This window comes from Hibiscus syriacus, unplaced genomic scaffold, assembly GCF_006381635.1.
Source record: "Hibiscus syriacus cultivar Baekdansim isolate YM2019G1 unplaced genomic scaffold, ASM638163v2 tig00110579_pilon, whole genome shotgun sequence".
NCBI lineage: Eukaryota > Viridiplantae > Streptophyta > Magnoliopsida > Malvales > Malvaceae > Hibiscus > Hibiscus syriacus.
In genome coordinates, this window is record NW_024062790.1 from 415,906 (window position 1) to 439,920 (window position 24,015).

Genomic DNA, 24,015 nt, shown 5'->3' on the forward strand with positions numbered 1-24,015 from the left:
CCAAAAAATGATTTCTTCAAACTATTCCTTGATGGTTTCGACTTAATTTTTGGTGTCTACAAAAAGAAAGGCAAATCTTTAGTTTTTAAAGGAGTTAAGAACAAATTTGAATAAACAACTGAAATATTTTTCAACTACCTTATATCATCTTTTTTATTATCCGATTTCCTATATAAATCATCAACCAAGTTAGATTTGTCATCAACAATTTCAATAACGCCAACAAAATTAATACTATGCACGTTATTCGAATATCTCATTATTTTATAAACATCAAATTTTAAGATCTCATCGTCGAATTCCATAGTAAGAATAACGCTTCGAACGTTAATTTTGCATTTACTGTGCTTAGAAAGGGATGACCGAGGAGGATTTCAGAACCAATGTTTCTACGATCATTTTCCATATCAATCACATAAAAATCAACAGGGAAAATTAATTCTTTTACCTCTACTAGAACATTTTCTATGAGTCCTTCAGGATAAATAATTGATTTGTCAGCTAGCTGAAGTGTAACTCTCGTCTCCTTTAAAGGCTTGGTGGAAATTAAATTATAGATGGAGAGAGGCATTACATTGATAGAGGCACCTAGATCGCACATAGCTCGCTTGATTTTAACCTCACCAATTTTACAAGGTATTGAAAACATATCTTGGTCCTTATACTTCGGTGGAAGCGGTTGTTGAAAAACTGCTGAGACATTCACACCTAAATTCACCTTCTCGTTTTCGGTAAGTCGTTTTTTTATTAGTGTAGAGATCTTTAAGGTATCTGGAATATCTCGATACTTTTCGGATTACCTCAAGAAGCGTAATATTTATTTCCACTTTTCGTAATACATCCAAGATTTCTCTCTCCTCTGATTGATTGTCTCTTTTATTGAATCTTTCAGGAAACAGAGGCGGAATGGCATAGGGAGATGGCGCAGAATTTGTTTTCGATTCATCTTTATTCTTTTCTCGGGATTTTACGTCAATTGTTTCTTCTTCCCTCTAGGAGTTCAAATTTTCTTCTTTCTTCCTGGATCTTGCGATTACTTTCTTTGGGTCTGGTTGTTTAACAATTGTACCGCTTCGGAGGGTGATGTCGCTAACATTCTCTATTGGATTCAGCTCAGTTTATGATGATAGCCTTCTTTGTGACTCTAATCTCCCCACGGTATGAGCTAATTGCCTCATATGCTTGTCTATCTCTGGGAAGTGGGCTTTAGTACGAGTATGGAATTTTCCTGGGAAAGTGCTAACATCTCGAAAATTGGCTCTAATGATGTCTTTTGTGGCTGTTGTGGTGGTGGAGGTGGTCCTGCTTGATAACCTTGATTCGATCATGAGTTCTGAGCATAACTGAAGTTCGGATGATCCCTCTATCCTAGGTTGTATGTATTACCGTAAGGATTGTAAGCTCTTTGGGGAGGTCCCGAAAAGTTCCCGACTGTATCGACTTGAGATGTTGTGTCATTTTGAATCAGTGGACAATTGTATGTCAGATGATCAGGTAATGCACATATTCCACATAACCTATTTGGTTATGTCTTTCCTGCAACAAGAGAGTTTACAACTTCAGTTAACTTATCTATCTTATTTTCTAAGAAGATGAACTTATCTCATGAAACCTTCGAGGAGGTTCATTATTTGCGCGTAATTATTAGGAGTTTATGACCATTGTGGAAATTAGGTCCTTAGCCTCAGTAGGAGTCATATTCACCAAGGCTCCACCGCGAGCAACATCGATCATCTTCATTTCCGGAGGAGATAATCCTTCATAAAAGTATTGAATGAGTGTTTGTTCAGTTAACCCATGTTATGGGCAACTAGAACACAACTTTTTAAACCGCTCCCAGTAATCGTAGAGCTACTTTCCTTCAAGCTACTTGATTCCAAATATTCTCCTTCGTAGTTCACTTACTTTCTCCGTAGGAAAAAACCTGTCAAGAAAAAGACGAGTAATTTGAGCCCATTAAGTAATAGAATTAGGGAGAAGATAAAATAACCACTCCTTAGCCGATTGGCTAAGGAAAAAAAAAGCTCTAAGTTTAATTTGGTCCTCGGTTACTCCTTGTGGTTTCATGCTGGAGCAGACCACGTGAAATTCCTTGAGATGTTTGTGTGGATTCTTGTTTGGCAATCCGCGGAATGTATGGAGGAGATGAATAAGGCCAGTTTTTAACTGGTATGGAGTTTCACCTTGGGGAAAATCAATGCACAAAAGCTCTTGTTCAGTAGGTGTCGCGGCTAACTCCCGGATAGTAGGATCGGCCATTGGAATTGATTTTGTATTAACGGATTCACCTGAATTTGATTCTTCTTCTGGATTTGATTGTTATCTCCTTTTTTTCCCGAAGCGTCTGTGCGTGAAGTCTCCTAGCTCTGGCTTCGATCTCTGGGTCGTACTCTACTAATGCGCCCGTATTAGTATTGGTCATAAATCAAAAGCAAACAAAAAATTAGTAACTTTGGCGAAGTCCCCGGTAACGGCGAAGTCTCCGGCAACGACGACAATTTGACAACTGTCGTTTTCGATGTCAAAATAAATTCCTCCTTCTCGATTGATAAATGAAGAAAATGCATAGTACAGAGAAGTAAGGGTCAATTATACAGGGACTTGAAAAATTATAAATTTATGTTTGATTTGTTTAAGCCAGGCGTGAATAGTAAATAAGGGGGTGGTTTTGGTAAAATGATTAAGTAATAAAAGAGTTCTTTTAAATAAAATGATTAAGGTAAAAAATGAGAAAATAAAGATTGTAAATAGATTTGGTAAAAACAGCCTCAAGTTTCGCTTTGACTCAATTTCCTTTAGATCATCGAATTAGATTTTCCCTTCGAGATTCACGTCAGTTACTTTGTCTACAGGGGCAATCCCCGTAACTCTATTTGTATACCGAATACCCAAGGCAATCTTTGATTCTGGCTTCTAAAATTGATTCTATCAACATCAATTGTCGTAGATTAATTACCGTTTAAGTTCGTGGCAACCGACTCTGATTGTTGCTTCTATAACCGTTAATTCCGATCTCAAATCCCTCTTAGTGAAGCTATCTCGCCAAATATGTTCCCACGAAGTCGAATGTGCTTTCTATAAGCCAAATCTTCATCTCACATGTTTAATCGCAACAACAATCTAGACCAAAGTCTATCTTTGATTTTGAAAACCGTTTTGATGTTGAAAAATAAGCACATAGATTGAGAGAGATATTCTGAAGATATTAAGGGCCTGTTTCAATTCTCCCATTGGAATTGAGTCATCACTTCAGTTCTCGGCTTAGGAAAAATTTAGCTAAGCATGACAAAAGTCATACTTAGCATATTAAAAACAAGGCTTGAAAATAAAACTAAAATGAAAAACTTGAAAAGTAAAATAAAAAGAAAGCTTTAATAAAACTAGAGAGAAAAGAATATTGTAATTTGAGTAATGAGTTTAGGCTTACCCCAAGAGGGTATTTATAGCCTCTCAAAGCCTAAGGATAAACAAAGAAAATAAAATAAAATAATCCTAAAGATAATTGTTTTTTTTCTAAATTCAAACTTTAAACTAGTCTCCTAATGCAACTTTGTTCGTACATCTTCCAGAAGGCGTACTGAAGAGATCTTCTAGAAACCGCCACTGACTGGACCTTCTAGAAATTGCCATGTCAGATCGCGTCGTGCCCAGAGTCGTGCACATGTCTCCAGCCGTGACCAAATAATAAAAAAATACAGAATGCGCTCGTTTTGTCACTGATTATGTAAAGTAAGGACCTACACGAAAATAGGCATAACACAACCAAATCAGCAGCAATAAATCCACAAAATTGAAGAAATAACGAGCAAATATTAACGATTCTAAACACTCATAAATAGGAAGCCAAGTTTTGGATGTTCATAAATGGCTATTTGTGTACCATGGACAACAAGTACATTATAATATATTTATGGGTAAACTGCACCAGATATTATCAAACTTCAAACGCTGATTTGTTTATACCATCAAACTTCCAATTTTAGCACTAATGTTTACTTTTAAGTGCAATTATATCACTCCGTCGTTAATGAGCTAACGAGACGATAACATGGCAGTCATCTGTCGTGACGTTGTTGACGTGGCTACCTTACCAAAATGACGTTGTTTTGGCACAATTGTTTTAATGCTCATAAAACCCAAAAAGATTTCGTTTTGTTAATGGGAAAAATGTTTTCCGTAAGATTTGAACCAATGATCCATTGGACTTGATAAGAAACAACCAACAACCAAGCTAACTTAAGAACTTATTATAATTCTAGCAAAACTAATATATGTTAAATAACAGTTTGAATTAATATCCTTTATTTAAAATTATTTATATATTTATATTATTTTATAATATATATATGATTTATAATAAAAATAATAATTTTTCAAAAAACCCTTAAATTTTTTTAAATTCTTAAATTTCCCCCAAAACCCAAAGCCCTAAGTACCAAATCCCTAATTTCACCTATTATGGTCTTCGAACCGATGGCCATCGCCCATCACTTCCATCGTCAGACCCTTACCATCAATTATCCCACTCTGGTGTCGTTGGAAATCGATAAATGGTGTGTTAATCAATCATCAAATGTTGAATGTGAAATACTCTAATCGAACCATGGATGATGACCAATCGATAAGCAAATGGTGAATGACGTGCACGACGAGAGGAGGAGGCTTCAGTGCGACGACAATGATGTGCTATCAACGATGATGGTGGGTGAATTTAGGGATTAAAATTTAGAGTTTATATTTTTTTTGAATTTTCAAGAATTTAGGAGTTTTTTTTGTAATTGATGGTTTTTTTAATTTTAATAATTTCATGAGGGTTTTAAAAAATAATATTTGAAATGCGTAACGTTGTTATGTATGTTATGTTTGTTCATATTAAAAACTTAAGTTGATATAGTGATTACATTTTAGCCTTTGTTTAAAAGATTTTGAGTTCAAACCCCTCAAATATAATATTTTATCAAATAAACATTTAATGATATAAACAAGTCAATGATTAAATTTTAATAATATCGTGTATAATTTACCCTATATTTATTCCCGCAATATACCTCGAAAATGTACATAAGATAATATATTTAATAAAAAAATTAGAAGCAACAAGTATCCCGAAAAGTCGAAAGGCAGAAAAGAATGGCGAAGGGACAAGAGGAGAATGGAAATGGCAATAGAAGCAGAAGTAGCAATAGCAGCAGCAGCAGCAGCTTGTTGGTGGAGCTGCCACTAGGCAAAGCAGCGGAGGGATTCGATATAGAGAAGGCAATATGCAGCCATGGGCTATTCGTGTTGGCCCCAAACCATTGGGACCCAATCTCCCGCTCCTTCTCTCGCCCTTTACGCCTCACTTCTCCTCCTCTTACAGTCATGCTCCGCATCTCTCAGCCACCCACTTCCTCCAGCCACCCACTTCCTCTTCCACTCTCCACCTCCGCGTTCAAGGTACCTGTTCCCTCTCTCCATCGCACCGTCACTCTCTTTTAAACCAGGTGACCAGAATGCTGCGGTTGTCGGAGTCCGAAGAAAACAAGTTGAGGGAATTTCGAAGCATTGTCGAGGCATTACATGGTGATGAAGAATTAGCGACCGAGTGTTTGAGGAGTTTCGGTGGGAGAGTGTTCAGGTCCCCTACTCTGTTTGAAGACATGGTCAAGTGTATACTTCTCTGTAACTGCCAGTATGTTATTTTTATATACACACTCTTATTCAGCATTTAAATTTTAGCCTCGTCTTCAACCCGTTTGATATAATGCCGAAGTCGTCATTTTATAGGTTTTCGAGAACTTTGAGCATGGCTAAGGCACTTTTTGAGCTTCAGTTTGAAATTGAACACCAAATTCCTGGTGTAAAGGCTGAAGATTACTTCATTCCAAAAACCCCTACCGGGAAAGAGTTGAAGAGAAAATTAAGGGTGTCTAAAGTCTCCATGCGTTTAGAAAGCTTCCTGTGACTAGCAAAAGCAGATAATTCAGAATCGGATCTTCAGCCCTCTCAAGAAATAGAAGCACCCTGTGACTACAAAGGCATGGGATTGGGAAGCTTCCCCAGCCCCGAAGAACTAGCTAACCTTGATGAAAGTTTTCTTGCAAAACGCTGCAATTTTGGGTACAGAGCAGGTAGAATATTAAAACTTGCGCAAGGAATTGTCCAGGGCAGTATTCAACTAAAGCAATTGGAAGAAGATTGCAAGGAAACAAACTTATCCAGTTATAATAAGCTAGCTGAGCGGCTGCGTCAAATTGATGGGTTTGGTCCTTTCACATGTGCACATGTGTATGGGGTTTTACCATGTGATTCCATCTGATTCTGAAACTATCAGGCATTTGAAGCAGGTAATTCATTCATTCATTACCCTATGCAACGTACCTTGTTGAAGGTACATTCTCGTGCTATTTGAACCCTTCGGGGTTTCCCCCTCCGACACTCACATAGAATCTGAGCAACTGCAGGTTCATTCAAAAAGTTGTAGTATAAAGACTGTTGGAAGGGATTTTGAGCTTATCTATGCAAAATATGCACCATTTCAGTTCTTGGCGTATTGGTAAGTCATCTAACAACTTTGCTCTTGCATACTGTTGCTAGCTCTGCTAATTTTTTATTTTCTCCTTTGAAATGTGATCAGGGCAGAGCTTTGGTAAATTAAGTGAGCTGTCTGTCTCTGATTATGAACTCATAACTGCTAGCAATATGAAGATGAAGAAGACGATAGCAAGGGCTAAGATATCTACCAAAGAGAAACCCTGATAATATATGTTTTTGTTAACAAAAATGATGGTAATAGTAATTAAATGATTTTTGCTCTTACTACACTTATTGAAGTATATAATAACTACGCCCATATGCCATATCCTTCTATCAATGCCTAGATTTGCATGTTTAATTTGACCATGCCATTATGGATTAGGGCATCCTACCCAACTGATTCCTTGTACAACTACTTTTTTCTAGTGGATTTGGTTTTTTATGCCAATATTAGTTCTTTTGTTCATTAACACATGCCTTGTTTAAGTTATTTTTTCTACTATAATTATGTTTCAAGTGTTACATAAATTTTAAAATCTTAAATAGTTTATTTTACAAAGATTATGTCATCGCCTTCCTTGGAAACAATTACTGTAGGTGCAAAGGATCTTTTGTGGCCAAAGACTGATAGCATTTTGTACCTTGACTCCAAGTTTCAGGTTGGTATTTTGCATTTTGCTATACAACCCTGAATGAAAGGTTTGATTTTTTTACTTCTTGATTCAAATTATATGTACCCTTTTACATTTAAAAAAGCTTTATTGTATTAAAAGAACTACTAATTTCATGGATAAAACAATCACAAAAATGGAAACAAATACATGTATAAACACACTATGAATATACACTCCGCTCATCCATTACTAAGTTTTTTTAAGGGTTTAGGTTTAATTGAAACTCGAATTTCTTCATTCAAATTATATTTATATTTTATGGATAAACAACCACAAGTAGCGACAACACAAAAATAAAACATGTATGAATTTACACTCCACTTATCCATTACTAAGTTTAGTTTATAACAAAAGAAAATATGTTCCTACGAAGTTTTATACTATACATTATATAAAGTTAAAAAAAATACAATTTACGGTTTTCATAGCGTGTTACTGAACTATATTTACCCATTCAGTCTCACGGTTCTGTTAAGAGCAACCAGGAGTAAGCCCTGGATCCATCATTGTATCCATTTGCGGTGGGGTAATTCTTTTTCGAATAAGCATTTCCACAGAGGGGCATGTTCTTTTCCGTCCACCCCTTGGCCTAGACTGAAACTGCTCATCGGACTCTATGAAGTCCCCCTGAGCAGGAAACGGTTGTCAAAACCATTAATATTTGTCCAACATGAAGAAAACCATCACAAAATACTAGAGGAAATAACTTACTGGAATATAAACATGTAGCGCCGATTTCTCATGGTTATCCCTAACATGCTTGTACGCGAATCTCATACCACAACCAGAGAAGCTACATGCAAAAGGCTCGAGTTCATCATGCACAGCCTTGAAATGCTGACGCATATTTGATTTCTGTAATAGAGTATTTATATAAAGGGGGAAAACGTTTACAACCAGAAAACAAATTTAGTAATCAAACTTAGACCAAAATAATCACATTCAACTTCTGCTTAAATGTGTAAAAAACATATTTGAGGTTCACAGCATCTTACAGTTGAAAATGTATGGAGGCAACCCTCAAAATCACACTTAATTCTTTCTGATGCAACATCTGATTCATGTGATCGAAGATGCCGCTTGATGTTCTTCTTAAGCTGCTTTGCCCCACATATTTCACAATTAACATATAGGTGGCATGATTGCACATGATCCTTAAGGCATTGCTCATTAGTAAAATATTTCATGCAACTTGGTTCAGAACAGAAGGCTTCCACCGAATCCAGCTTAACTGTAATAGTAGTTACAACATTAATCATACATGTAAATCACAACCTCCTAATTAAGACAGCTTGCTTTTCTTTTTCTTTTCTTTTCACTTTTTCTTTAAAAATAATAATTAAAGTAAGGTTAAATCTTATGATCTCACTCAAGTCATGATGCCCCAAATCCGAAGCTTTAATATAATTTTGAGAAATGAAGAACAAACACCACTTACCATGAGAATCCTCATGCTTTCTCAGCTTTGATGCAAATTTGAACACCTTTCCACATCCTACTTCCTGACAGACATACTGCTTCTGACTTCCAGGATTAGGGGAAGGTGAATCTTCAGCATGAAATTCTTTTACATGCCTTTTTCATGTTGCCTTGAAATGCAAATTCTTTGTTGCAGTTCTCAATTGGACAACTGAAAAGTTTTGCTTGGTGCTGAAGAAGGTGACGATTCAAGTGGTCTTTTCTCCTATAGCTGGCATGGCAATCATCAACTGAACAAACAAATGGCCTCTGTGACAAAAGAAAAATAAGTAGTAGAACCTACTAGTATAAGTAGCAACCAACGATAATCCAAACATTCAAACCTAGAAATACCACACAGCGTGACAGAGGCTCACTTGATGAAGCTTCTCAGGAGGTCTCCCAACCTGATACTGGTCCATTCAAGTATAACACTGTAGCCTCTTGCATGTTGGAGTTCTTTTTGTGGGATCCAATGCTTCACGCTATAACACCCATTGATATTTTCATAAATAGAATTGGCTCCTGCAAAAGTATCAATCTTTAATATACACAAACGCCCAAAAAAACAAACTAGTCATAAATCATAAGTGGCGTTAAAGTGCAAGACAAAATAAAATAACAGATTTTTCAAAGCTCCCTTGGTTGTTACCTTTGCGTTTCTCTGGTAATTTAACATTTGCATCTTCAAAATTTATGTCGCATATAACAAAAGCCAAATCATGTTTTAAACTGAGTTTTGTTACCCATGTTTGGTCAGTTAGATCACCGAACAGTATTAACAACCTGAATAAAAATAATTAATTGTACAAAAGTACCTCAAGAGAATGGCTTTGCATGTGTTGCTTCAAATGAGCAGGCTTCCTGAAAGTAGCACCGCATTCTTGACATTCATTCAATGAGGAAATATCTTCTTCTTCCTTTCCTCCATTATTTATCTTCTCCTGAATCAAACCCGATGTTGAAATGAATGTTTAGCATAAATCCATTTTTAAAAGGAGTAAGAAGAATCCATTGGCCGATTGCAAAAGAAAATTTGAATTGATAATGCAGAATCAAAGCAGGTACCGGGTGGTGGGTGAGGATGTGGGAGGTGATGAGAGACTTCTTAGATCTGCAAATTCCACAATGATCACAGAAATAACGCCTTATGTCTTTGAAGATTGGTCCTGATTCTCTTTCTCCTTTTTCTTCATCCATCTGATTACACTCTTGTTTTTCTCAGAAGATAGTTTTTCACTGGAAATTAATTGAGAATCACAGAGGGATAGCAAATAGACATTCCAATCTCAAATATACACTGAAGCAAATTTGAGACACTTGAATGAAAGATAAGAAAACCAAGTGCTATTGCTAGGTTGGAGGGCTTCACTTTCAATTTAGCCAGACACAAGACAAAACAAAGCTTAAGATTGAGCTTGAGCTTGAGCTCAACTCCTAACTTTCGGCTTTAAGCTCAGTGAGCTCAAACAGGTTTCATTTTTCTTACATGAGCTTCACTCATGAAAGATATCAAGCTACTTTAGCTCGCTCAATTGGACTTCTGATTTAGCAAACAACAAGTTCAGTCAATAAGCTCAAGCTTGAACTGAATTTTGCTTTCATATACTAATAGTTTTATAAGATCAGATTTAATAAATAATGGTATGTATCAAGGATTTCTCATAATAAAAATAAAATACAACCTAATTCACAACTTTTAAAAAATAATAAGTTTATTTGTTATAGAACAAAAGAAACACAACGTTAGTGAGTAGCATATAGCTCAAAATTAAAGTTATACTCTAATTTAATGTCATTTAAAAAAATACTTTTTAGCTCATACAACACCACAATAGAATGCTTGTCATGGATATCTTCATCCGATTAAGTATGTGATTCAAAATTCAGCAACATATATATGAACAACATAACAACAAATTTAACCTAATCCTGCAGATGCATGAACATAAAAAATTTAGCAGTCGAACGTCTACGAATAATCAGTACCTTTAAGAATCCCGACCAATTAATCTAAAATCCGCCTCTTAGAGATCTGAAAACTCAGATGTCGAAATCTAGGAGCAATTTCACTCTCCAGCCTTTCGTAGGTTGAGCTGCGCGTTTATGACGGGCAAGTGAAAAGAGGCAGAAAAGGAATAAAAGGGTTATAGTTTTGAAGTTGAAACCCTAATGTTTGAATCTACGCCGTCGTTTTAGTCTTCATAAAACAAGGGTAAAGTAAACTAGGGTTCGTTTGGTTCACGAAATGTAAGATTACCAGTGAGAATAAAAGATTACCAGTGGGAATAAAAGATTACCAGGGAATATGATTACTGAGAATGTTGTATTTTGTGTTTGGTTGGTTTAGCAAGAATGTAAGATTACCGTGTTTGGTTAAAGGAATAAAAGATTATTGAAATGTATATTTAACCAAATTGTCCTTATTATATATTTGTATAATATTACAAATTGTAAAATATTTATATATTTTCTTTAAAAAATTAAATTCATAATATTTATATATTTTTTTTACAAAATTAAAAATATAAAAAATGTTTAATGAAAGGGTAAAAAAAATTTTAACCCCTGAACTTCATATAAAATTTTAATTATAGATTTTTTTTTGTAAATCTAAAATAATTTAAGGATAAATTTATAATTTAATCTTCGTAGAATTTTTATTATTCAATGACATGAGAATGATATTTTTGAGAAAAAAAAATTTAAGGGCATTTTAGTCCAAAACACCGGTAATGTTACAATACCTAAGGGAAGAGAGGTAATGATATTCCCGGTAATATATCCCAAAAAATCTACTATTGGTAATAAAACATTACCGGAAATGAGATTCCCGGCCAACCAAACATGGAAATATGGGATTTCCATCCCATGGGAATCCCACAATCCTTGAACCAAACACCCCCTAAGTCACTAAACTATATTAAAATCATATTGGTAACTGAACTTTCAAATGCCATACGATATTCATTAAATTTTTTAATTAATTACAAAATAATCATTAAATTTATAAAACTTTTACAATTTATTCTAATTTTAATGATGATGATTTTATAATAATAAAAATATTAAAAAATATTTTATAATTTTTGAATTCATTAAAATAATTATTTTAATATAATTAAAATTACTAGTATTAGATATTTTTGTGGTTATCCTATACTAATATAAACTTGTATTATCATATTCTATCACTTTATCGATTTTAATTTTCTCAAACCCTTTTAAATCTCATCAAATTAAACACAAACAATCTTTTTCAGGAGTTTAAAGATTTTCTCATATTTGAAGTAAAGTTTTTATTTGAAAATCTAATGATTAGAAGTATTCTTTTAAAAATACGATCAATATATCTAAAAATTAACATCGTCAAACAACTATTAAAGGAAATTAAAATATTAAAATATCAAATATTTATACGATTCTTTTATGATTTTAAGTAGGTTTAGTAAAAAGTTCAAATGAGAAAAAAATACAAATAATTTGATATTAGCCTTAATATGAATAAAAAATCAATGATAAGCATTGATTGATCAATAATTATGGCAAAACTTCGACGTTAATGGGAATGTTTAAGTCCCAAAATAATGTTGTAATGCTATTATTTCCCCCAATGGGGTGTTTGCTACAGTTAAGTTTGATATCCCGGCGTCTTCAGCAGATGTGCATGGAAGCTTGGAGCTCTTGGCGTCTTTGCATGGAAGGTTGGATCTCTCGGCGTCTTTAACACAATTTCCATGCATGATGGATATGTGTGATTGATCTCCCGGCGTCTTCAGTTGGATTCTTTATAGGAACTATCGACGTCTTCAGTGCTGTGCATGGGACTGGACGTGAGAAATCACAGGTTGTGCAGGGAGATGTTGTTCCATGTCCCAGGGTGAGCACAGAAATCACGGGGTTGAGCAGGGGCTGCACGTCTGCATGGGGGGGTATGCACGTCTGTATCATACAATTGTTGGATTTATTACACGATTTCTCGGCGTCTTCTTCACATTTGGGTAAGGATTTCTCGGCGTTTTCGTGGAAATCTCGGCGTCTTCTTAACAAATAAATCCAATAATGAATGCACGGGATGAGTTACGAATGTGTTTATAAGAGACTGCTCAGGGCTGAGGCAATTCATTGTGAGCTTTCAATTACAGAAGTAGTGAGAGCCTGAGAGGGAGATCGATCAGCAGAAGCAAGATCACAGAGCATAGCCATCATCTTTGTCGAAAAATTGAGGTAATTTAAACTCAAGCCCTAGATCTCATTTGATTCTTATTTTAAAGGTTTAGGGTTTTATATTGATCTCATAATTTTAGTTTCATAAGTTTATTAATTTTGTGATTATATGTTGTTACACTATGAAATAATGATTTATATGTTGTTGCATAATTTGAAATAAGGTTGGGACCATTTTGGAGCATTTTAAAGTTTTAGGGATCGTTTTGTAAAATTTGAGGAATTTAAGGAATAAGAGTAAATTATTAAAAGTTGGTATACTATGTTGGAATTTAGTATTAGTATGCTTAATTGGTTAAATTTGCAAGAATTTATAAATTTAGGGATTAAATTACAAAGTTTGAAAATGTTGAGAACCAAATAGTAATTAGGGATCATTTTGTAAAATTTGATGAATTCAAGGAATAAAGAGTAAATTATAAAAAGTTGGTATACTATGCTGGAATTTAGTATTAGTATGCTTAATTGGTTAAATTTGCAAGAATTTATAAATTTAGGGATTAAATTACAAAGTTTAAAAATGTTGAGAACCAAATAGTAATTAGGGATCATTTTATATTTGATGTTTATTTTTTTTATTAAAGTAGATAACATGCAATTGATTATTTGAATAAAACAATGTAATAATTGAGTGTAATATTTAAATTTTTTTGTCTAGATTTGTTGAAACATGGCAGAAGAAAATGTTCTTTTGAGGCTAAATGGTCGACACATTTCGAGTCATTTGGGAGAACTGGTAATATGATCGACTTATTTTTTTATTTGAGAACGGTTTATTAATTCTAATTACATTGATTAACAAATTGCAGGATGACGAACAACAAGTCCTTCGTCCTCGACTTATCGACTGTGAGATGTCAGATCAACGTATTGTTGATAATTTGGTAAACCCGAGAAACCAAGAAGGCATTGGATAATATCCCACCAGAATCTTTTGATCACACAATATCATTTAGTCAAGTGGTTGGTGATTATGGTGTTACGCCCTACACTCCTCAGATGGGAGAGCATAGTGTTGGCGGGCATATATTTACAACACCGGAACATATGCCCTCTATGAATGAACAGGTTGGTTATGATGAACAAACTCCTGAACAAGTGCAACGATCACAACGAAACCGACGTGCGCCTCGACATTATTACTCAACAACACCCCGACACCGTCAAGAGTTGTAATCCTTATTTAAATTATTTGTATCAAATTTAAGTAATTGAATTGAATATCTTTATTATTATTAAATTATTAAAGTTAAATCATTAAAGTTAAATAATTATTATTAAATCATTAAAGCCAAGTAATTATTATTAAATCATTAAAGTTAAGTAATTATTATTAAATTATTTAATTTAAATCATTAAAGTTAAATAATTATTATTAAATCATTAAATTTAAATCATTAAAGTTAAATAATTATTAAATCATTAAATTTAAATCATTATAGTTAAGTAATTATTATTAAATCATTAAAGTTAAGTCATTATTATTAAATTATTAAAGTAAAATCATTAAAGTTAAGTCATTATTATTAAATCATTTACTTTAAATTATTAAAGTTAAATAATTATTAAATCATTAAAGTTAAATAATAATTATTAAATTATTAAATTTAAATCATTAAATTTAAATAATTATTATTAAATATATACTCGAGTAATTGAATCGAATATAATATACAAATTTTTAAAATAATAAGATTACTGCTGAGGTCTGTATTGTGGAAGGTTTGGACAATTTCTTTTTGAATGACCTTTAGCTCTACATAATCCACATCTCTTCGGTTGGCCTTTCTCTCTAATATGGATATCCATACTCGTATGAATACGAGTAGATTCTGGTCGACCCGTCAGACTTCTACGAAGTAGTGGATTTGACAACCATTCATCATGATCTCGATTATCCCAATAAGATTCATTTGGGATCGGTCTGAACTTATGGTTGTATATATTTAATATCCTTTGTAGGTGAAAGTACTCATCAACATAAGTATATGAATTGATTGCAGTATGCATACATGCAGCGATTGCATGAGCACACGGATATCTCCACGCCTAAAAGCGGCCACAATCACACCATCTTTTTCGTAAATTAACAGTAAATGATTCTCTATCTGCTACTTCGTTACGACGTATGCATGCGATGACAACAAAAGTATGTCCAATTCGATCGAAGTCATGAACATACATTGAGGTTGCCATACACTCCTTTGCTTTCATTGCTTCTACCACCGTCGAAGCCCAGATTTTACCGCGATTTATCATACACTCGATCTCTTTGCCTTTATCACACCAAACTTTAGCCAACCTAAAGTATGTCTCTTTCACCACACTCGCTATTGGTAGATGGCGTGTACCTTTTAGTACTGAATTAATGGTCTCAGCAAGGTTTGTAGTCATGTGTCCGTATCTCCGACCACCATCGTATGCTTGTGACTACTTCTCCCGCTCGATTTTCGATGCCCAGTTCCAAACGCGCTCATCTATGGCCTTCAAATCCTCCAATCTCTTGTCAAAATTTGGTTGTCGTAGTTCATATCCTGTTTCAAAATAGATATTGTGTTAAAGTAAATTTATAAACAAACACATAAATTGGTACAAATGCTTAAAATAAAACTTACCCATATTAACTATCTCCCTACGAATTCGGCCGTTATGAAACTTCTCAATACAATTTTTACCAATATAACGGATACAATATGTAGGATATGCGTGCGGAGGTGTCCAACGACTTCCCGGTCATTCAATTGCTACCAAAATGGCTGATCCTCGATCGGATATCAAGGAAACTCCTTCTTCTCGGACGACGTACTTACGTAGATTAGTCAAAAAGAAGTCCCAAGCCTCTGTCGTCTCTCTTTCAACGATGGCGAATGCAATTGGGAATATATTTCGTTGACCATTCTGCGCAATTGCTATCAATAATATATGTTTGTATTGACCGTATAACCACGTACCATCTACTTGGACCATACGTTTGCAAAATGGAAAACCTTCTATGCATAACTTGAATGCCCAAAAGAGTGTATGGAATATTTTCCTCCCTTGAACAAGTTGACCTTCTCGGTTGTATGCATGCATGGTCTGAGACTTCACGATGGTTCCAGGAATGAATTGTTTCATAGCTCGTAACAAATCAGGTAACTCATTGTATGATGTATCCCAATCACAATATATCAACCTCCTTGCCTTCTCCTTCGCATGCCAAACGGGTTTGTATTTTACATTTTATCCGAACTGGTCTCGAATAGATGCAGCCAACACCGAGCAAGAGATCCTTGGATTTTGTTCAACCAAAACCTTCACACATTGACAAATTACATCGGAGTCCAGTAGTTGGTGGTCTTGTTCGATAGAGTTTTGCAAACATGTGTGTGGACCATTATACCTTGTGATGACCCAAGCATCTTGCCTCTGTATTTTTGACACTCTGATCAACCACTTACACTCAGGCCCATATTTAACACACTTCGCGTACAAAGTTTTCTGGTTGGACTCTACAACCTTGAAATCTATATGGCCTCTTATGCAATACTCTTTAATCGCTAGTGTAGCTTCTTTTTTCCTTTGTATTGGTTCCCAACTGATAATTCACCAGAGTTATCGGATGATTCACTCATATAGCCTGAAGTTAAATGTGGCATCTCCGGGAATTCAAGTGCCCTCATTGCTTCATAATCAATCTCCTGTATGTGAGGGGTAGGTTGATACGACGAATATTCAGTAATATTGATATCAACTTCATCACCATCGAACATGGCGTCATCCTCAGCCAAAGGAGGTTCCACAGTTTCTTCATCTTCACTGGAATCTTCAAGTATTTCTTCCCAGCGGTTTTCAGCGTCATACTCTGCGGCTCCAGATGTTCCACCAACTTCATTTGCACCTTCCAACATCGCCACAAAGCTGTTGAAATGACTCTCAAAACCCATTTAAGATGAAGTTCCAACCGCATTTCTTGATGACCCAGACACATTAGATATATTACACAACTCAACAAATAACTCAATAATTAGAATATTTGTTAAGTCATGTAATTCAACCATACTTATAATATCATCATCGTCTTCAAGTGGTACTGTAACATCCCAAATTATGGGTTAGTGACCAAATTGTAAAGTTTCATAATTTGATGACTAAAGTAGAAGAATGAAATAGTTCAATGATTATTGGATATATATGATGAAGGTTATTTAGTAATTATTAAAGGAAATAAAGGGCAAAAAGGTCAATTGACCAAGAAATGAATTAAAATAGGATTGGTAAGGATATATACACGTGGAAGGGAGAGAATTCTCCAGAGTTCTCTTCTCCTTTCTTCTTCTTCTTTACGTGGAAGCCAAGAGCAAAGGTAAGTTTGATTTAGCTTTTTTTTTCTTGAAAGTTTTAAGTTGGATTTGAGTCTTTGAGGGTTATATAAGCTTAAGGAAAGCTTATATAAGTTTAAAACACCAAAGAGAGAGAATTAGAAAGGAATTTCTATTAAGGGTTTATAAATGAACTTTTGTTATAGAAAGGTTTTTGAAGTTCTAAAGTTGGATTTGACTTGTCAAGGGTCTAATTAAGAAGTTAGAAGCAATTGAATGGAATTTGGAACATGTTAGAAATTGAGTATGATTCTTGAATTTCCATATGAAAGATGGAATTTAGAGGTTAAAGATGAGATAAATGAATATTAATGAGTTTAAGTATGTATATGAAAGTTAGGAATATGAAAGAGGTTGAAATATGAAGGATTTAATCCAAAAAGAATGAATTTTCGGGTTCAAAAAAAGGTTCTGGGCAGAGTGCATTGATGCACATTCATAGTGCATCGATGCATCAAGGTTAAAACCTATAAATTTGTTTGAAGGTGTATCGATGCACAGGTAGTGCATCGATGCACTCTTTTAAAATAGAAACATCGAATGCAATTAGTGCATCGATGCAATTAGTGCATCGATGCATCCCAATAATAATACAACATCGAATGTATTTTATGCACCGATGCATCAGTAGTGCATCGATGCATACCCTTATTGAAAGAAGAAATTGGCATTTATCTTAATCTAAAGAGTGAACCATTAAAGTATATTAGTTATAATACTAATATAGATCTATGTATGATTATGTAGATATAGAATATGATCCCGTTCTGAATTAATTGAAGGATTAGAATCGAATCAAAGCAAAGCTAAGGTGAGTGCACATTATTTAGTATATGATGTTAAATGGAAAATAAGACTTATGATAAGTCTATTTCCAATAGTAAATGCATGAATTCATAGAGGTATGTGTTTGTTATGATTTATATGTGTGCATGAGTATATGTGTTATTGATATGATTCTATGATCATAGGATGTAAACTATGTGATAAGTGATAAGTGACTATATGAAATTATATGAGAACAAGAGATGACAATGATTTACATGTCATATGAAAACCAGAGAAGAGTTATAAGCAAAGTGACATATATGTGATAAATGAATGATATGAAAAGTGAGATAAACAAAGTATGGTTGATATAGGGTAATATAAGAATAGCTCATAGGTTATATGATAAAGATGGAACCATATAGGAACATTAATTGAGTACTTGATAATAAGTCATAAGGTTATATGCATAGGTAATATAAGTTATAAGATGAGAATATATATGAATATCAAATAAGTTATGAGATAAGTTATATGACATTGATATATAGGCTAAATGAAAGTATACACATGAATACATATATAAGTTTATATGTTATTTTATATGCTATAGGATATACCCATGAACATATTTGATGTGATATATGTTATGAGAAATGACCCATGTGACTAAGTGTGAATTGATATAAGTATGTGATATGAAGTTATGGGTATATGTGTTATATGTTACATGATATGACATGCGAGTTACATGAACAAATGAGAAATGATATAAGTCATATGAAACAATCTACGTGAATACATGCACTTGTGATACATGTGATATGATATGAGATATATGGTTACACATACATGTGGTATGTGACAGAAGAGAAATAACAAGTGATATGAAATGTTATAAATGATAATGCCCATGTTATGTGATATGAGAGCTAGGGGTATAGTTGGCATGCCAAGAGTCGAGGGTATACCTATGTTCTACGGAACATATGGACAGAATTACCTATGTCTTTCGAGACATATGGACAATATACCTATGTTCTAAGGAACATATGGAAAGTTTACCTAGGTTCTTCGGAACCTATGGACAGTTGCCAAGGATCTTTATGACCTCTGGATAGTTACCGAGGATCTTTATGACCTCTGGATAGGTCCTTCGGGACATTTATATGAGCTGTGGTGACAGCATATGTGTGCACAACCTCAATGTACTCACATACCTTAAGTTCTCACTAGTGTACATGGGCTAATAAAGAGATTAAACAAACATACTGAATGTGATATGTATACGATGGGTTTATAAATGGTTATCAAAAGTAAGTGGTTTGAAATGTGTTACATGAACCATATGATGTTATATGTGTTTCTTAATGATAATGATAGAGATTATGATAATGATGGTATATGTTTATGTATGCTTTATGTTATATGAAATATTATATGTTTTATATGCCTCACTAAGTCATCGACTTAGCGTGTGATTGTTTCACACGTAGGTTTGGAAAGCGAAAAGAGAAGTAAAGAGGAACAAGACAGGTCAGTTCTCCTTACCGAATGTCAGATCAGAAGAGAGGTGAATAATATGTATTTTTGTATATAAAGTTCTAGTTGGCATGTAATCAAAAGAATATATTGTATAAGCTCTGAATAGTTTTGTAAATGTTTTGAATAAGTTAAATGTTATAAAAGTTTTTAAAATTACTCACTATTTTATACGAATAAATGTTTGAAAAGTCAATGTGACACTTCGGACTCGTATCCCGATTGGATACGGGTTGGGGGTGTTACAGGTACTGCAACATACCTGACTGGATTGGGACATACAATAAATTTTTACCTCAAACCATCAACTTTAGCACGGATTTTTCTTTTTATCCTCTCCTTCATCTCTACAAATGTGATGTCTCTTTTAAACATCATATTTATAGGTGCTTCAGACTGAAAAATAACTCCGGCCTCATTTTCCATCATTTGTCCATTGTAATGGACAATCGTGAAAAATTTGTTGCTCATTTTCTCTACACGTAAATTATTCTTTAAAATCTGTTAAATCATAATAACTAATCTCACAATTTATATTACTCAATAACAAAATCTAAAATATAGTTCATTCTTTAAAATAAAAAAATCAATCTAATTCATTTCTATTTAAAATTATAATCATGTAACAATTATAAAAATTACATAAAACTTACCAAATATTCGATTTATTTCTTCCTTTATTTGAACTTTTTTCTCCTTTTTTTCCAAAATAACTCTCAAACATGCAAGCTTCTCTTATCTTCTTTTCTATCTTCTCCCTGAACTCATTTATCCCCCATTTTATAAATCATATTCGATGCATTATTGCTTCACAATATCACCATTGATTTATAATTGCTTTAGAATGAAGTGATCCGGCCTCATGCATTATTGATTTACTTTTGTTAACGTAATCTATGCATGCAATTCCAACACCTTTCTTTTACTTTTACTTTGTTTTCAATCCATTTCTTTTGCTTTTTATTTGTTTTAAAACAAATAAGTATTATTTTATGCCACTTATCATGAATTATTGATTCACTTTGATCAAAGTTTGCTTTGTTTTAAATCTAATCCCGTCCCTACGTGCATTATTCTTCTCATGATTTCCTGATTTTGCTGTAAATTTCATGGCTGCCAAACATAACAAACATAACAAAGCTGATTTCATGGCGTCTTCAACACAATTTTGCATGAAAAGTTGTTTTGTGTTCTGTTTTAGCTAGATTGTCTATTATCACATGCATTATTACCCTTTCTTTTACTTTTTCTTTATTTTGTGCGGGCCAACCTGCACTAAAATCATTAACACTCACGATATTCCTCATTGTTACAAACCATTTCGTTTTGCTCCACAATGGAAGACGCTGAGAGATCCAACTAGAATGGAAGTTGTGTTGAAGACGCCGAGCCCTCCAAGTTGGAATTTGAAGACGCTGAGACCTCCATATTAGAATGCAAATTGTTTTGAAGACGCCGAGAGATCTCCATTTCACTTAAAGTTGAAGACGCCGAGAGATCTTTGGATGAAGATATCGAGAAACCCTAAACCCACAAAACCCTAATAACACCGAGAGATCCAAGCATGAAGCCGAGAGATCCAAGCATTTACATGTCGTCGGTAACAAACACACCATTTGGGGAAATAATAGAATTACAACATTATTTTGGGAATTAACGTTTCCATTTGCATTAACCTGGCAGTTTAGCCCAATAATTATATCTGGGTTGAAGTTTATCTTAAAATGTTACCAATCCATGCGGCATTGGAGGTGGGGATAGGATTTTTGAATTGGGACAAATCAGCGACCAACCAATGCCATAAAGTGATAAAGCAAACAAAGAAAAGGGGGAAAAGAAACAATAGCCAATTCCATCAAACCTTGCCTTCTACTCTTTTTCATTTCTTTATTTATTTCATTATTACCGAGACTGCAAATTCTTTTTGAAGCAGGAACATAACTCCCCCCCCCTCCCCCCAATATATATATATATATATGATACTAATAATTAAAGAAATCCAGAGGAAGAAAGTATGTTTGTTGGAACAATTTATTGCCCAAAGGCGTTACGTTTGGTATCCTTTTAAGAATCTGTTGCGTAGAAGCTGAAGCTGAAGCTGAGCAATTAAAGTACAAAGTACAGATAAATAATAATAAAATGTCTTTAAAACCGCAAGGAATTGTTTCCATTGACAGTGAGAAAATAAAAGGTCTTGGGCTTTTAGTTTGGATTTGTCATAGCGTTTTTCTCTCTGATTTGTTGCAGGAAGGACGTGGATCGGCGAGTTTATCATTGGTTTACTAGAAATTACCACTGTTTTCTTTGTTTTACAAAGCATTTTTCTTTAGGAAAAGTTTTCTAGGGATTCTCTTTTAGTGGATTATGGTTTTGAACTTTTGAGGAATGGTAAAGGTTTAACAAGTCTGGGTTTTATTTAGTTTTTGAAACTATTATCGGAGTGTTGATTAAAATTTCATTCCTTTTGCTCCCCCCCCCCCCCGCCATGTTAAGTTTCCAAGAAAGGAAGGAGGTAATTATAAGTTTTGAACTTTCTTTCCTTTTGGAACTTGATTTGAGTAAAGGAAACACTGAATTAAGCTTGACATAGTTACTTGTTTTTCATACTGCGGTGTCAGATTCACAAGGATTGTGCTGATTTTCACCTTGTAAGCAAAGCGTCAATTGGATTCTAATGTCTAACGTTGTATGATTCTACAGGAAGAAGAAGGAAAAGCAGCAGCCGACATGTAGGATTTTTTCGTTGGAAGAATTGCATTAAGCTACCAATAACTTTTATTATGATAACAAGCTTGGAGAAGGGGGGGGTTTGGCAGTGTCTATTGGGGTCAGCTATGGGATGGATCGCAGGTATGAATTATTTTGCATTTTTTGGATTATACAAACTTATATCCATTTATGATTCACTTCCCTTGGCATGATTGATCTTCTTGTGGAATAACATCCCACAGTTTGTGTGTAATTTTAGGACTTTGGTGATCTTCAAAATTGCACCTCTCTTTCTCTAAACAATGCATGTAGTCTCCATTTACATGGCATTTGTAAATTAGCCACTCGGAAGATACTTACTGGAGTTCCATGTTTACTTCAGTTGCAATCAAAAGAAACTTCTGGACACTTTTCTGTTGTTTTATTTTTCTTTCCAACCTCCTCGTTGTTTTGAAAGTTATACACTTGCAGATAGCAGTTAAGAGGTTGAAGGTGTGGAGCAATAAAGCAGAAGTGTAGTTTTCAGTTGAGGTTGAGATATTGGCAAGAGTTAGACACAAAAATCTTCTGAGCCTGCGAGGCTATTGTGCCAAAGGGCAAGAACGTCTGATTGTATATACAGCTACATGCCCAACCGGAGTTTTCTTTCACATCTTCGTGGACACCATGCAGCAGAATGTCTTCTTGATTGGACCAGAAGGATGAATATTGCAATTGGCTCTGCTGAAGGAACTGCGTAAGTGTGGGCCCGATTTTCTTTTCTATTCTAATTTGTTCCAACAAAAATGCTAGCCTCAATGTCTTTCACCTGATCGCTTCAGCTATCTTCACCATCGCTCAACCCCACACGTAATTCATCAACACATCAAAGCTAGTAATGTGTTGCTAGATTCAGATTTCCAGCCTCAGGTTGCGGATTTTGGATTTGCGAAGTTCATCCCAGACAGTGCAACACATGTGACTACGTCAAGGGTACTGTCGGCTACCTTGCCCCTGAATACGCTATGTTAGGAAAAGCTTCTGAGAGTTGTGATGTATACAGTTTTGGAGTTCTTTTGCTTGAGCTTGTCAGTGGTAAGAGACCACTAGAGAAGGTGAGTGCAACTTCAAAAAGCCCGATTGCAGAATGGGCTCTCCCACTAGTTTCTGAGAGGAAGTTAAGTGAAGTAGCGGATCCAAGGCTGAAGGGGAAGTATGTGGAAGAGGAGTTGAAAAGGGTTGTCCTTATTGCACTTGTTTGTACTGATAATCGGCCTGAGAAAAGACCTATCATGCTTGAAGTTGTTGAGCTTCTAAAAAGAGAATCCAAACAAAAATTAAGTGAACTAGAGAACAATGACCTGTTCAAGTACCCACGGTTTACTGTTTGAAATGACGAGCTCAGAAACAATCAAGGAAGAGAAGGAGCATGAACCGGTGAAAGAGGAAGAGACCGGACACAAAAGTCCTCACGATTGCTAATGCCATGGACAAATTTGAAGAATTAGATGTCAAATTTTGTATCTTTGATATATACATGTTTTTGTTGCTTTCTTATTTTCTACTTGTCGTAACCGTCTTTCGGTTGGGCCCAAACTTGGGCTTCGACTTGGATTAAATGAATTGGAGTCGCCACCGACCACTTTAAAACGAATTTAGGTGGGCCGGACACCATCTTACCTGATCTGCGTTTCACCAGTAATATGTCGGGCTCGGGAGTCGGTTACGGTCAAGGAAGGATTAGCACCCTTGAACCGCCCTTTCGGTACCAATTAATTTGT

At 34.6% G+C, this 24,015-nt stretch overlaps 1 protein-coding gene, 1 long non-coding RNA gene and 2 pseudogenes across 2 annotated transcripts; 3 read left to right on the forward strand and 1 right to left on the reverse strand.

Annotated features, from left to right (window-relative positions):
• The first annotated feature begins 4,629 nt into the window (after positions 1–4,629).
• On the forward strand, positions 4,630–6,580 carry LOC120133383. The gene is made up of 4 exons (XM_039149977.1): positions 4,630–4,701; positions 5,190–5,671; positions 5,767–6,326; positions 6,444–6,580. The coding sequence occupies exons 1-3, from the start codon at positions 4,630–4,632 to the stop codon at positions 5,942–5,944; spliced, it is 732 nt and encodes a 243-aa protein (XP_039005908.1). The 3' UTR covers positions 5,945–6,326; positions 6,444–6,580.
• A 175-nt stretch (positions 6,581–6,755) lies between these two features.
• On the forward strand, positions 6,756–21,712 carry LOC120133398. Its single transcript, XR_005517095.1, has 3 exons — positions 6,756–6,768; positions 10,363–10,369; positions 21,591–21,712. It is a non-coding gene; the product is annotated as an uncharacterized LOC120133398 (long non-coding RNA).
• On the reverse strand, positions 7,536–10,757 carry LOC120133396 (annotated as a pseudogene).
• Positions 21,713–22,031: 319 nt separating the features above from the next.
• Positions 22,032–23,738, forward strand: LOC120133384 (annotated as a pseudogene).
• The last annotated feature ends 277 nt before the right edge of the window (positions 23,739–24,015 follow it).